The following is a 10668-nucleotide window of genomic DNA, read 5'->3' as shown; positions in this document are numbered from 1 at the left end:
CCCACGATAAGTTGCTAAGCAGAGCTTGACGCACAGAACAAGCAGTGCATGCAAGCAGGGATGCAAAACAGTGTGGGAGTTAAAGGCGCCTGGGCACCTCTAAATGCAGAGATGCTGCTGTTGCTGCCCAGGAACTTCCCTCCACTATATATAAGGCTGCCTCCTAGGGATCTGGCATCTCCCTCCCCACCCTCCGAGTCCTTCTGCTAAGGCTCACAGCAGCTTTAGTATTCACCCTCCAGGCACACTACTCAAAGACAGCAGCGGCAAAAGACTTTATTGAGACACAGTCTTGGTTCAGTCTTGGGTTTTGCCCGCAAATAAGGGGTGGGATAAGGGGCTACTATTAGGCCCTGCTCTTTCCATCATGGGAGAGTCGAGCTGCTAATTCAGAAGCTTTGGTGCTGCTTGGCAAGCCAGCTCCAAGTGGTAATCAGTGTCTCCCAGCAGGGGCAGCTGATTCCTATGAACATGGGAGCTGTCACGACACCCTCTGTAGGCTCTTGGCTCTTTGCTCTGACGCCGCTGGCAGCGCCCAGCACTGCCTCTCTTCAAGCTCTGCCCTTTGAAAGAGAAACAGAAGTACCACAGTGCTGCAATTGTTTCAGATTTGTTTTTTTGCACTCAGGCAACAGCAATCCTGCAACCATGGAATTGCAGGAAACCCCCTTCTAGGGCATCAGTGGTCTCTGCTTATAAACCTCCCTGAACCTTCCCTAAGCATCATTTGCTGCTGCTTTCAGGATCCAGTATTTCAAAGGTGTTTCCAAAGACTTCATGCTATTCATATACCCCTTTTGTTTTAGCAAGGGCTTCAGTGCAACCTGCTTCCTGATCCCAGTGCATGTCATACTCCTTCTATTCATCAGCTAATGGGTGCCTGGAGCACACCTTGCTTCAGCAAAGGAACAATCGGTAGCTTCCTTTAACGCCCTATTGTTCCTTTGAAGCGACGGCTGCTGCTTCAGGTGTGGAGCAGGTGGGCATGGTTTGCTAGGAGCAGCACGGAAGGCCAAAGTTGGCCCATGGGCCACAACATCCACACCCTGCTTTGCTTTCAGCTTCCTGTGGTCATAGCTGTGTGAAAGCACATGGGAGACATAAACAGCAGAGAATAGTGGAGCAGCTTCACCTTCATGAGACTCCTAGCTGGCTACATTTCTAGGTTAGTGGTGGGGAACCCCCAGTCCACAGGTCTAATTAGGCCAAGCCTCCACACCTGACGAAGCCACAGTCACCTGCATTGCACCTGACATCATATATTGCATCTGGTGTCAGGTACGTACAGACATGGCCAGGCTGAAATGGGGTTTGCAGGCAGTGTTGACTAGCTGATTGGTAGCTCCTGCAAAGCTGTGCAAAGACCCATGCATCTGTCAAACGTGGCCACCTACCTGTCAATCACCTCACATAATGGCATTATTATAAGGTTGAAGTGACCTCTGCTTCAGAGTACGGTATCTGACAAAGTGTGTATTACACACAACAGCTCATACCTTGAAAGCTTATATTTAGTTGATCTTAACGGTGCCACTGGAATTATTTAAAAAGATTTTTTCATCTTGTTATTTAGTATGATCAGGAGATCAGTAAGCCATCTATTCAACTAAGGGGAGGACCATACCTGAGTGGTAGAAAATGCCCCGGGTTCAATTCCTGGTGTCTGGAGGTAGAGCTGGGAGACAGCTCTGCCTGAAAACTCTGGAAAGCTGCTGCCAATCAGTGTAGCGTAGACAATACTGAACTAGATGGACCAATGGTGTGGCTTGGTATAAGGCAGCTTCCACTGTTGTTAAGTGCACTTTGCTCTAACCCTCGCCCGTCCTTACCGGGAGAAGTGTGCATCCTCAGGGCCGACTGCGCTTGCCTGTGCACTCTACACTGGGGGCAGCCCTCTTGTTGCGATGGTGCGGGAAGGTTGGCATGAGCTCTGGCTCACAGGCTGGAAAAAGAGGGAGAAGATGAATCAGGTTGTGGCGGCAGCCCTGAGTGTGGGGAAAGGAAGCCACAAGAGACTTACGCAAAGGCTTCTCCTTGAAGTAGGAGCTCTCCAGGCAGTCGCCAGCTGTCGCTCTGAAGAGGAAGAGACATGAAAGCAAGGGATGACTTCACCTTTCACTTGCTTATCCCTCTATTCCACCCACAAATTTCTGGCTTAGGAAGGCTGTTCTCCTGCAGCGGCTCCACTCTTCATTCCTGAATGTGCCTCTGCCAAGCCAAGGGCTCTGGCCAGAGGATATCACAGGAGCAATAGAAGACAAGCGAGCAGGTGCCCACCTTACAGCTAGCTCATTTATTCAGGGATGCAGCTAGTCTCTCCTGAGCAAGGAGGGCTCACATCCAGGAACCTGTGCCTTGTACAGTTGCACTAAAATTACACGCAGGGTCCAATCCATCCTGCACAGGATTCCGATTTCCTGTTGTGACTACCTGCTGTAGGTCATCCCCCTATGCTGTCTCTGAACCTGCATGTTCTGCTTTCAACTGCTCTGTCCTCCACCAAGTTAATTCACTCCTTGGGAAAGCTCCAGGAGCACTCCACAGGTTAATTGTGGCAGCATGTAAAGCTGCTGCTTTTGTCTCTCTCATAATCTTGCTGCTGATTGGTTTAGGTGGATGACCCTGAGAGCTTCTGTATTTTGACCGGGGATGGAGAAAACACTTCTACCCTGGCTAAATTTTAGTTGCCCTTTTCTAACTCTACCTGTCTGGGCACTGATCAGAATGGCGAAACAGAATTCCAAAAGGCAGGCGCATCGCAACAACGCCGCCCTCTTTCCCAGCCTGGGCCCAGTTACCTTTTCTTGGGATCGTACATGAAGAGGAAGTTGAGGAGGCGAAGGCCAGCCTCCGACAGCCACGGGAACTTGTGCTTCAGGTTATTGTACGGCTGCTTGCGCAGGGTGTACTGGCTCACTAGTGGCAGCTTGGAGAAGCCCTGGAGGTGAGAGGGACACAAAGAAAGGCACTAAATAGAGCATTTGCCTCTAACATATGGCTTAACTTGCTTGCTGGAGCCATCTAAAGAAGGGATAACCGGGGATGTGAGGGGGAGGGGGGAAGAGGCACATGCTAAGACCACCAAATGTTGATTTTACCATTATATTGTACTGTAAGCTAGTTCCTACATACACTCACACTACTTTCTATCCATCCAGGCACGAAGGCATCATCAGAGTTCAAGGACCAATTTCAGCCAGCTAAAATTCAAGGAAGGTGCAAAGCAGAGCTGGTGAAGGGTGTGACCTGGGGAAAGTGGGTGTGGCTGGGGAAAATCTTAAGGGCCAGATAGAGAGACTTGGAGGAGCATATTTGATCATCAGGGCCTGATGTTCCCCATCCCTGATCTAATGTTACAGCCTCTCAACAGTGCACCTGATCTCCTCGTATCTTACTGCAGCCTGCATTGCATGCGTTGATGGGGATCGGACTGCGGGTAAGCAGCCATGCCTTTGCATATGATATTGGGTCAGAGGACCTTTCCACCACCTGCAATGCTGCAACACTAAGGAAAGGCTACATTAGAAGAGGCACAAAGGGGCAAAACCCAAGCAGGAGGAGGGAGCAGCAAAGCAGAGGTGGGATGAGGTCTGGGGACTACTCACTGGCCAGATGGTCTCGTTGGGCGTGCCCAGAAGCTGCACAATCATGTCTATCTGCTGGATCTCAGAGCTCCCAGGTAGCAACGGCTTATGAGCCAGCAGCTCTGCCAGGATGCAACCCACCGCCCTGCAGGGAAGACTCACAGTTAACACAGAGAGGCTAGCAGCTATTCCCTCCACCCTCCCAGGCCTAGGAAAATCCAATTTGTCCACAGAGCCATGAATCCAGGCCTCAAAGGATGCATTTTTCCTTTCTGTCCTCCTAATCCCCACATTAGGCGTGGGGGATGGAGGAAAGGAGACGTCTTCTTCCCTCACCACATATCTATGGCGGTGGTCTGTGTTATTGTCCCCAGAAGCAGCTCAGGGGCTCGGTACCTGGAAAAGAGCGGAGAAAGTGTTCCAGGGAAGGTCGATGTCAGCTCACAATGGCTGGTGCATTGAGGGGCTGGCATTCTGTAATTTGAATTCAGCAGACAATGGGCATTTCCTTAATTGGAAAAAGAGGGGTCTTTTCCTGTTGCAATAGCTCCACACCTTTTTGTCCCTGAGGGCTGCACTTGGTATTGGGGTGGCGGTGGGGGAGGGGAAATCACACACACGCACCCTCCCTCCTCTTTCTCACACAAGAGGCAGAAGATGCACAAACAGAATCTCATTGATCCCCTTTGCACATGTTCCTCCTCCCTGCTTCCAAGCATAAGGACAGTGAATCTCCCTTCAGCCTGTCACAGGCAGCCAAGTGATAACAAGGGCCCTGAGCAACCAACGGTGGGACACAGCGAAAGACTGCACATCCTGCAGGTTGCCCACCTGCTTCCTTCGTCACATTAAACCTTAGTTAAAAGAAACCTCTTGTTAACGTGCTGCTGCTCTAAAGTCCTGCTGTGTTCCTCGTCTGCTCCTGGCAGCTCTAGGAGCAACAAGCCCTAAGCCTTGGCTTGCTGTTGTCTGAACCAAGGCTTGTGAGTTGTTTCTCTCCAAACAAACCACAAGTGGAAGCCAAAGTTTGTGCCTGACCCATGAGTCCAAGTCTGCACACAATGGCAAGCCAGATGCTGTTTTTTCCTTCCCAGTGCTGCGGGAGATGTGGAGGAGGAAAGTGCATAATTCTGAGCAGTGGAGACCAGCACACTGCTTGTTCACCTTAAACCATTGCTTATTTTTAACCAGGGTTTAAATGCTTGCTGAATCAGGCCCCTATATGTGTCAAGAGCAGAAACTCTTGTCTTGCTTTGGCACTGGTCTCAATCACATTTCCTAAGTACACATGTCAGGAAGGTGTGGAGTCTTCTTTCTTTGAGTTGGTTGGGTATCAAAACCATAAGGAAGCAGCCTATCAGTGAAAGCAAAGCTCCTTTCCTCCTTAACTACCCTCTCGCCCAAAGGTAGTGATTGTGCAGGAGTGTTGATTAGTCAAGGGATGCTCAGAGTCTACTCACCAGAGTGTGACAACTTTGGGAGTCATGGGCTTCAGGGGGACCCTGTAAGCACGAGCCAACCCAAAGTCCGCTGCAAGAAAAGAGGAGACACTCAAGGTCAAAGGGCAGGTCCAACTGCATTACAAACCAATCAGGTATGTGTCTGTGATGGTGGAAGTCATCAAGGGAGGCCAGATGTTGGCCAAACACTCACCCGTCTTTACACAACCTTTGTCAGTCATGAGCAAGTTGGATACCTTCAGGTCCCTGTTGTTGGTGGAAAGAGAGGTTCACCAGGAGACAGACAAAACCAAGTGCAGCCCTTCCCCAAATCCTGCTCCCTTAAGCAGCCTCTCTCCCACACTGACACAGATAGTAGCAGGCCTGCAAGCTACATATTGATCCTATCTCCAGTCAAATGCCCAGTCCTTGCTCTTCTCTCACCTATGGATTATGAAGTTTTCATGCAGGTACTGAAGACCCTTGAGAACCTGGAGAATGATACACTTCACCTGCAATGGGTTGGAGTAAATGAATAGGGCATCATTAAGGAGCCATCTCTCTTGCGTAAAACACACGTTACTTTGTCTTGTGACATATTCTGCTCTGGGGTTCAAAGATCCACAGAAAGGCAACACAAGAAGCTGAAAGGATTAGTCTTATTGAACTGACCTAAAGCATACTTTACCTTATGGGCCAATGGTCTGTCTCAATATACGGCAGCTTCCTATGATATGGATGATGCCCAAATAAACCAACCAGGCTACTCCTGCTCTGTTTGAACACCTACATACTTTGATTCTTTTGTTCATGCTTTGCTTTTAAAAAGTGCCTTCTTGTCTTTCTTCCATCTCAAATTTGGTCACAACCATGCCTTGGGTTCAACAAACTGCACCTTTTTATGACATTTCTTTCATTCTGATGAAGACAGTGATCCGAACAATCAACACAAGGCTGTTACTTTCCCCATCTCACCTGAGCTTCAGAGAAGGGAGCCTGCATGTTCTCCAGGAGGCTGGCGAGGTCCTGCTCACAGTAACCCATCACAAGGAAAATGCTGCAGGACAAACACACACGTTTTCTTTTCTGTAGTTGGAGATATATCTACCCAAGAGGCCAGAGCTGAGCAGAAAGAAGTGGCTTAAAAGACAGGCTCTTGACTGCTTGAGTCATATTCTGGAGGCCACAATGCCTTGGAAACCATGCTTTGCTTTCAGAAACAAAGCAACCCCACACCCCCAGCTTCCTTTATTCCTGCTAACCTCCATCCTGCTTTGTGTGCAAAGTTTTGTATTTTTAAAGTTTGTATTTTTTATTTTTTAAAAAGATTATATAAGCCAGCCTCAGCATTCAAGAATAGCTGATATAACTGCAGTGGGGAACCTCTGACATGCAGGTTGAATAAGACTCGTCCCACAATGCCAACTGGGGCAGCTACCTGTAGGGCAGGTAAAGATACAATTTGCACCAAGGTCCTGTGCCTTTGCAACTTCTGCTAATCATCTTATAGTCAGTGCCTACAAAGTCCTGAGTTTTTCAAGTGCCACCTATCAGCTGATTGCCAGAACTTACAAAGTGCTGTGCTTTTGCCTGTGCAGTTTTAATTTCAAACAGCATGAGCAAAGGAAGATGGGTCATCCAATGCTATTACAGTGTCAGGTGTTTTGACAGGTCCAGTTGTCAAACTTGGCCCATGGGAGCAGTGAGGGAGGTAAAACTCTTGCCCACTGGCAAGATCCAGCTCCCCACTCTTGGGTGACATAAAATGGCAGCTTTGGGGGACAGGAAAGAAAAGCCTCCTGCTTAAGGTAGAGGAAAGGTTATGGGGACAGGAAGGGCCTGGTCAGTACCTCTCCAAGTGATTCCCCACCACCACCTCTTTCAACTCCACAATGTTGGGGTGTTGGAGCTTCAGCAACAAGGTGATCTCTCGTAGGCTGCTGATGGGAATCCCTACAGGGAGAAGTAGCACATTAAGATGACAGGGGAAAGACTAAACACAAAGTATGTTTCATTGAGCCAAGACCAGCAGGGATGCCTCAGAGCTCTCCCATTCTGCTCACCATCTTTCTCTTTGTCCATCCGCACCTTCTTCAGTGCCACAATCTCATCTGTTTGGGTGTCCCGGGCACGATCTGGAATGGCAATGCAATCAGAGTTCTGTGCCTGGGGAAGCCACTCTCCACCTTCCACTCCCCCAGACAAGCTAACGTAGAGCTGGGAGCACTCCTGGACTCAAGTGTCAATTCAAAAGTTGCCTCTCATCAAAGTGGCTTTACACAAGCCACTTTTCCCACCTCCCTTCTTGCTTTCCCACCTGGGATTACCATTGTCCTAAATCATATAGTGTGAAAATGTCATCAATGATATTTACGCCTGAAAAATATACATCTATTATCACTGGAGAGATTTCAAAGAGAGCTGGAGAGGGTGTGTGCATGGCCAAGATCAGGGAGCTGAGATTTTGAATTCCAACTACACCTGCTTAAGTCGTAACATCAAGGAACAGATAGGACCTTAACAAGCTCTGGGGCCACCCCCTGCGTTCCAGATCATCTTGGGTCACACACAGCACCAGTTCTTGACTGGTTCATGTGGCAGCACTCACACACGATGCCGTAGGTCCCTTCTCCAATACGATTGAGTTTCTCGAATTCCTTCACACTCCGACATCTTCCCAGCTGAAACAACAGATGGGTCACAGAACTAAGTCCCTGCTTGATTCCTGAGGAGATGCTGCTGAGGATCCTGGTCATATAAACAAAGATCATTACATCATTCCCAGGCGTCTCCTTACAACTGGAAGATGGTGAATAATATTATTTCTGCTTCTTTGTACAACTTTTTATTGTTAAATAATGTAAAATTGTAGAAATTTTTAAACCTGCTTTTCAATAAAAAAATTCCCAAGAGTGAGAAGAAAATAACAATAATAGCACAACTGAATGACACTTTTCAGTGTTATGCAGTAACTGCACATATAACTGACATATATATAGCCATGCAGAGCAACCTCATACACATCCACTTGGAAGTAAATTGGAATCACACCTTGCCCACTTATCCCTCCTGGGTAAGTAAGCATAGGATTTAGCAATGTCTTCAATGCCAAGGTTGCAGGTTCGATCCCTGTATGGGACAGCTGCATATTCCTGCATTGCATTGGACTAGATGATCCTCAGGGTCTCTTCTAACTCTACAATTCTATAATTCTATGAAAATTATGTCTACGTGGAATGAAAGTCGCGCATGGTTTCAGTATCGATAAAATACGCTCGGGGCAATTAATCTCACCACCCACAGTCAGCCCCATCAGCATGTGCCAAGGCCACATTTGCACAAGCAATATTTGCACGTTCAGGGCTTAATACACGCACAATCCGCAGCTCTTCTGCGGATGTTTCAATGTAGGATTTGCAAACGCCAGAGAATAAAAACCCTGCACACCCCCAGCCCCGTCCGCCTTGCAAACACGCAGGAGGGGCGGGGCAACTCTTCCGCCGCAAAGTCTCCTGGGAGTTGTAGTTCCACTTTACCCTGTGTCCTTGAGGTACCGTGAAGAAGCCGCCGCCGCCGCCGCCGCTGCCTCGGAGCCGCTTCAGCCGCAAAGTCTCTGACTCCGGCTCAGCCGAACCCGCCTCCGTCATGGCCGAAGCAGAGCGCACTTCTAGTTTCCCCACAGCTACTGCGCATGCTCAAGCCACTTCCGTACATGTACAGTATGAACTTCCGCACAGAGCCCCAGCAACGGTTGCTACGCGAGCCCTTTGCCAGGAGCTGGAGAAACTGGGGTACTAAAATTGGGCAAGGGGGAGAGAAAGGAAGGATCCAGTCCTCCTAGATTAGATTGAAGAGGGGGGAACACACCATTTCTAAAGTATCATTTTTTCTGCATAGCGTTCTAAGTGGCTTACTGAATATAAATAACAAGTTCCAAAATTATTATTATTATTATTATTAGCCTTCTAAAAAACACCCCAACACTTTAATACTAAAGGTGTACATAAGGTAATATACAGCAAAATATAGAGGCTGAGTTTAGATGCTTTGCAATTGGTAGAGGGCATTCGGAAGAATGTGATGCTTTAGCCCACCTGAGTTTTCATTCTCCTCCAACCACCCAATGTCTACAAGGAGAGATGCACCTGTTAGAAAGATGCACCTGTCAGGATCGAGACAACAGTCACTATGGCGATTGTCATCTAGGTCATGCAAGGAGTTGCAGTGGAACATTATATGTTGCCATCTTAAGTGGCTACTCTCTGCTCCATTTGACCAAGCCTGTGATCCTGGCAGGGCAAGAGGGACCAGGAAGCATTTCACCAGAAATAGCAATGGCTGAAGCGGAGTAGTTGCCATTCACAGAGTGTACTCCCCAGTGTTGCTTTCACTGGTACAACAGGCACTTTTCTGCGTGTTGGGTTTCATAGCCACATCCACAGTGCATGCTTACTCTGTATGATGTTGGCCTGAATATATTTTGTAGCATTTATTCTAATATTTTAAATTGCAAACTGTCTTTGCCGAAAGATTGTACATAAAAGTGATAAAATAAATGAATGAATAGTTCCTCCCTACACATAGGGTGCCTTACTCTTGCATCTGCAGTTAGAAAAGTGGAGGTTCCTTTTGCACCATTGTGTCTTCCAGGCATAAGATGTGTGTGAGGAGAACCTGAGCTTACAGGGTTACACAGCTCAGAGTGTGCGTCCTGCCTACTGTGGGGAGGAGAGACTGCGTCACTTCCGAGGGTCTCAGTCCTTTGCTCTATTCTGCTTTTGGTTCTTGTCCGGGACAGACATGCTTGCACGATGTTCCGTGACTGCGGATAATTCTGCTGTATTAAAGTGCTTTTAGCTTTTAGTAACTCTGCGTGAGACTCTGATTTATGCACACCGACGCACAGGAGACAGGGGCTTATTTTTCTGACCGTTGCTGGATTCTGCTGTTTTGCTCAGAGCTTTGGAATGCGTTTGAAGGCCTGCTGCCATGGAAGCTCTCTGAGCTATAAATCACTTCAGAATGTGTTCCCTTTTTGTGCCAAATGCCCCTTCATCAAAGCTCTCCCTTCTGTGCTTCACCTTCACATAAGAGCAGGGTGATGCTGCTCACACCTTATCTGATGAGTTGTGGGTGTGATGATAGGATTTCATATACGGTGGTCAGTGTGCAGTGTGAAGGTTCTATCACAGATACAATTTTCATAGTAGTTTAACATAAGAATTTAAGAGCCTTCTGGATCAGGCCAATGGCCCCTCTAGTCCAGCATCCTGTTCCCACAGACAGTGGCCACCCACCTGCTTGTGGGGAAACCCAACAGCCAATCCCTCTGTCCAGAGAACTATTGTAGCTTTGGGAGGGAAATAGGGATCTCCTAATGATTCTCAGCACCCTTAACAAACTACAGTTTTCAGGATTATTTGGAGGAAGCCATGACAGTTTAAAGTGATATGATACTGCTTTTAATGTATAGTACATATGGAGCCTATGTGATTATAGCAGTTACAAGTAGTTAAGCTAGTTGCAGGAGAATGTGGGGGATTTAATAAAGGCTTCAGCAACTTCGACAGAATATGCTCAGGGTGGATTGCACCTTATAACTACACCACACCCTCTTCCAGGTGTAATCCAATGGATCTCCCAAA

At 47.9% G+C, this 10668-nt stretch overlaps 1 protein-coding gene across 1 annotated transcript; it reads right to left on the bottom strand.

Moving 5' to 3' along the window:
- Positions 1-256: 256 nt before the first annotated feature.
- On the bottom strand, positions 257-8717 carry CDK10 (cyclin dependent kinase 10). Its single transcript, XM_053400039.1, has 14 exons — positions 8560-8717; positions 7632-7704; positions 7087-7158; positions 6874-6976; positions 5999-6080; positions 5468-5535; positions 5238-5290; positions 5045-5114; positions 3921-3980; positions 3606-3729; positions 2799-2938; positions 2021-2073; positions 1830-1942; positions 257-563 (listed from the first exon to the last, which is right to left on the bottom strand). The coding sequence occupies exons 1-13, from the start codon at positions 8668-8670 to the stop codon at positions 1848-1850; spliced, it is 1104 nt and encodes a 367-aa protein (XP_053256014.1). The 5' UTR covers positions 8671-8717; the 3' UTR covers positions 257-563; positions 1830-1847.
- Between the last annotated feature and the right edge of the window lie 1951 nt (positions 8718-10668).

Source organism: Podarcis raffonei, chromosome 8, assembly GCF_027172205.1.
Source record: "Podarcis raffonei isolate rPodRaf1 chromosome 8, rPodRaf1.pri, whole genome shotgun sequence".
NCBI lineage: Eukaryota > Metazoa > Chordata > Lepidosauria > Squamata > Lacertidae > Podarcis > Podarcis raffonei.
This window is presented reverse-complemented; position numbering and strand designations above follow the sequence as displayed.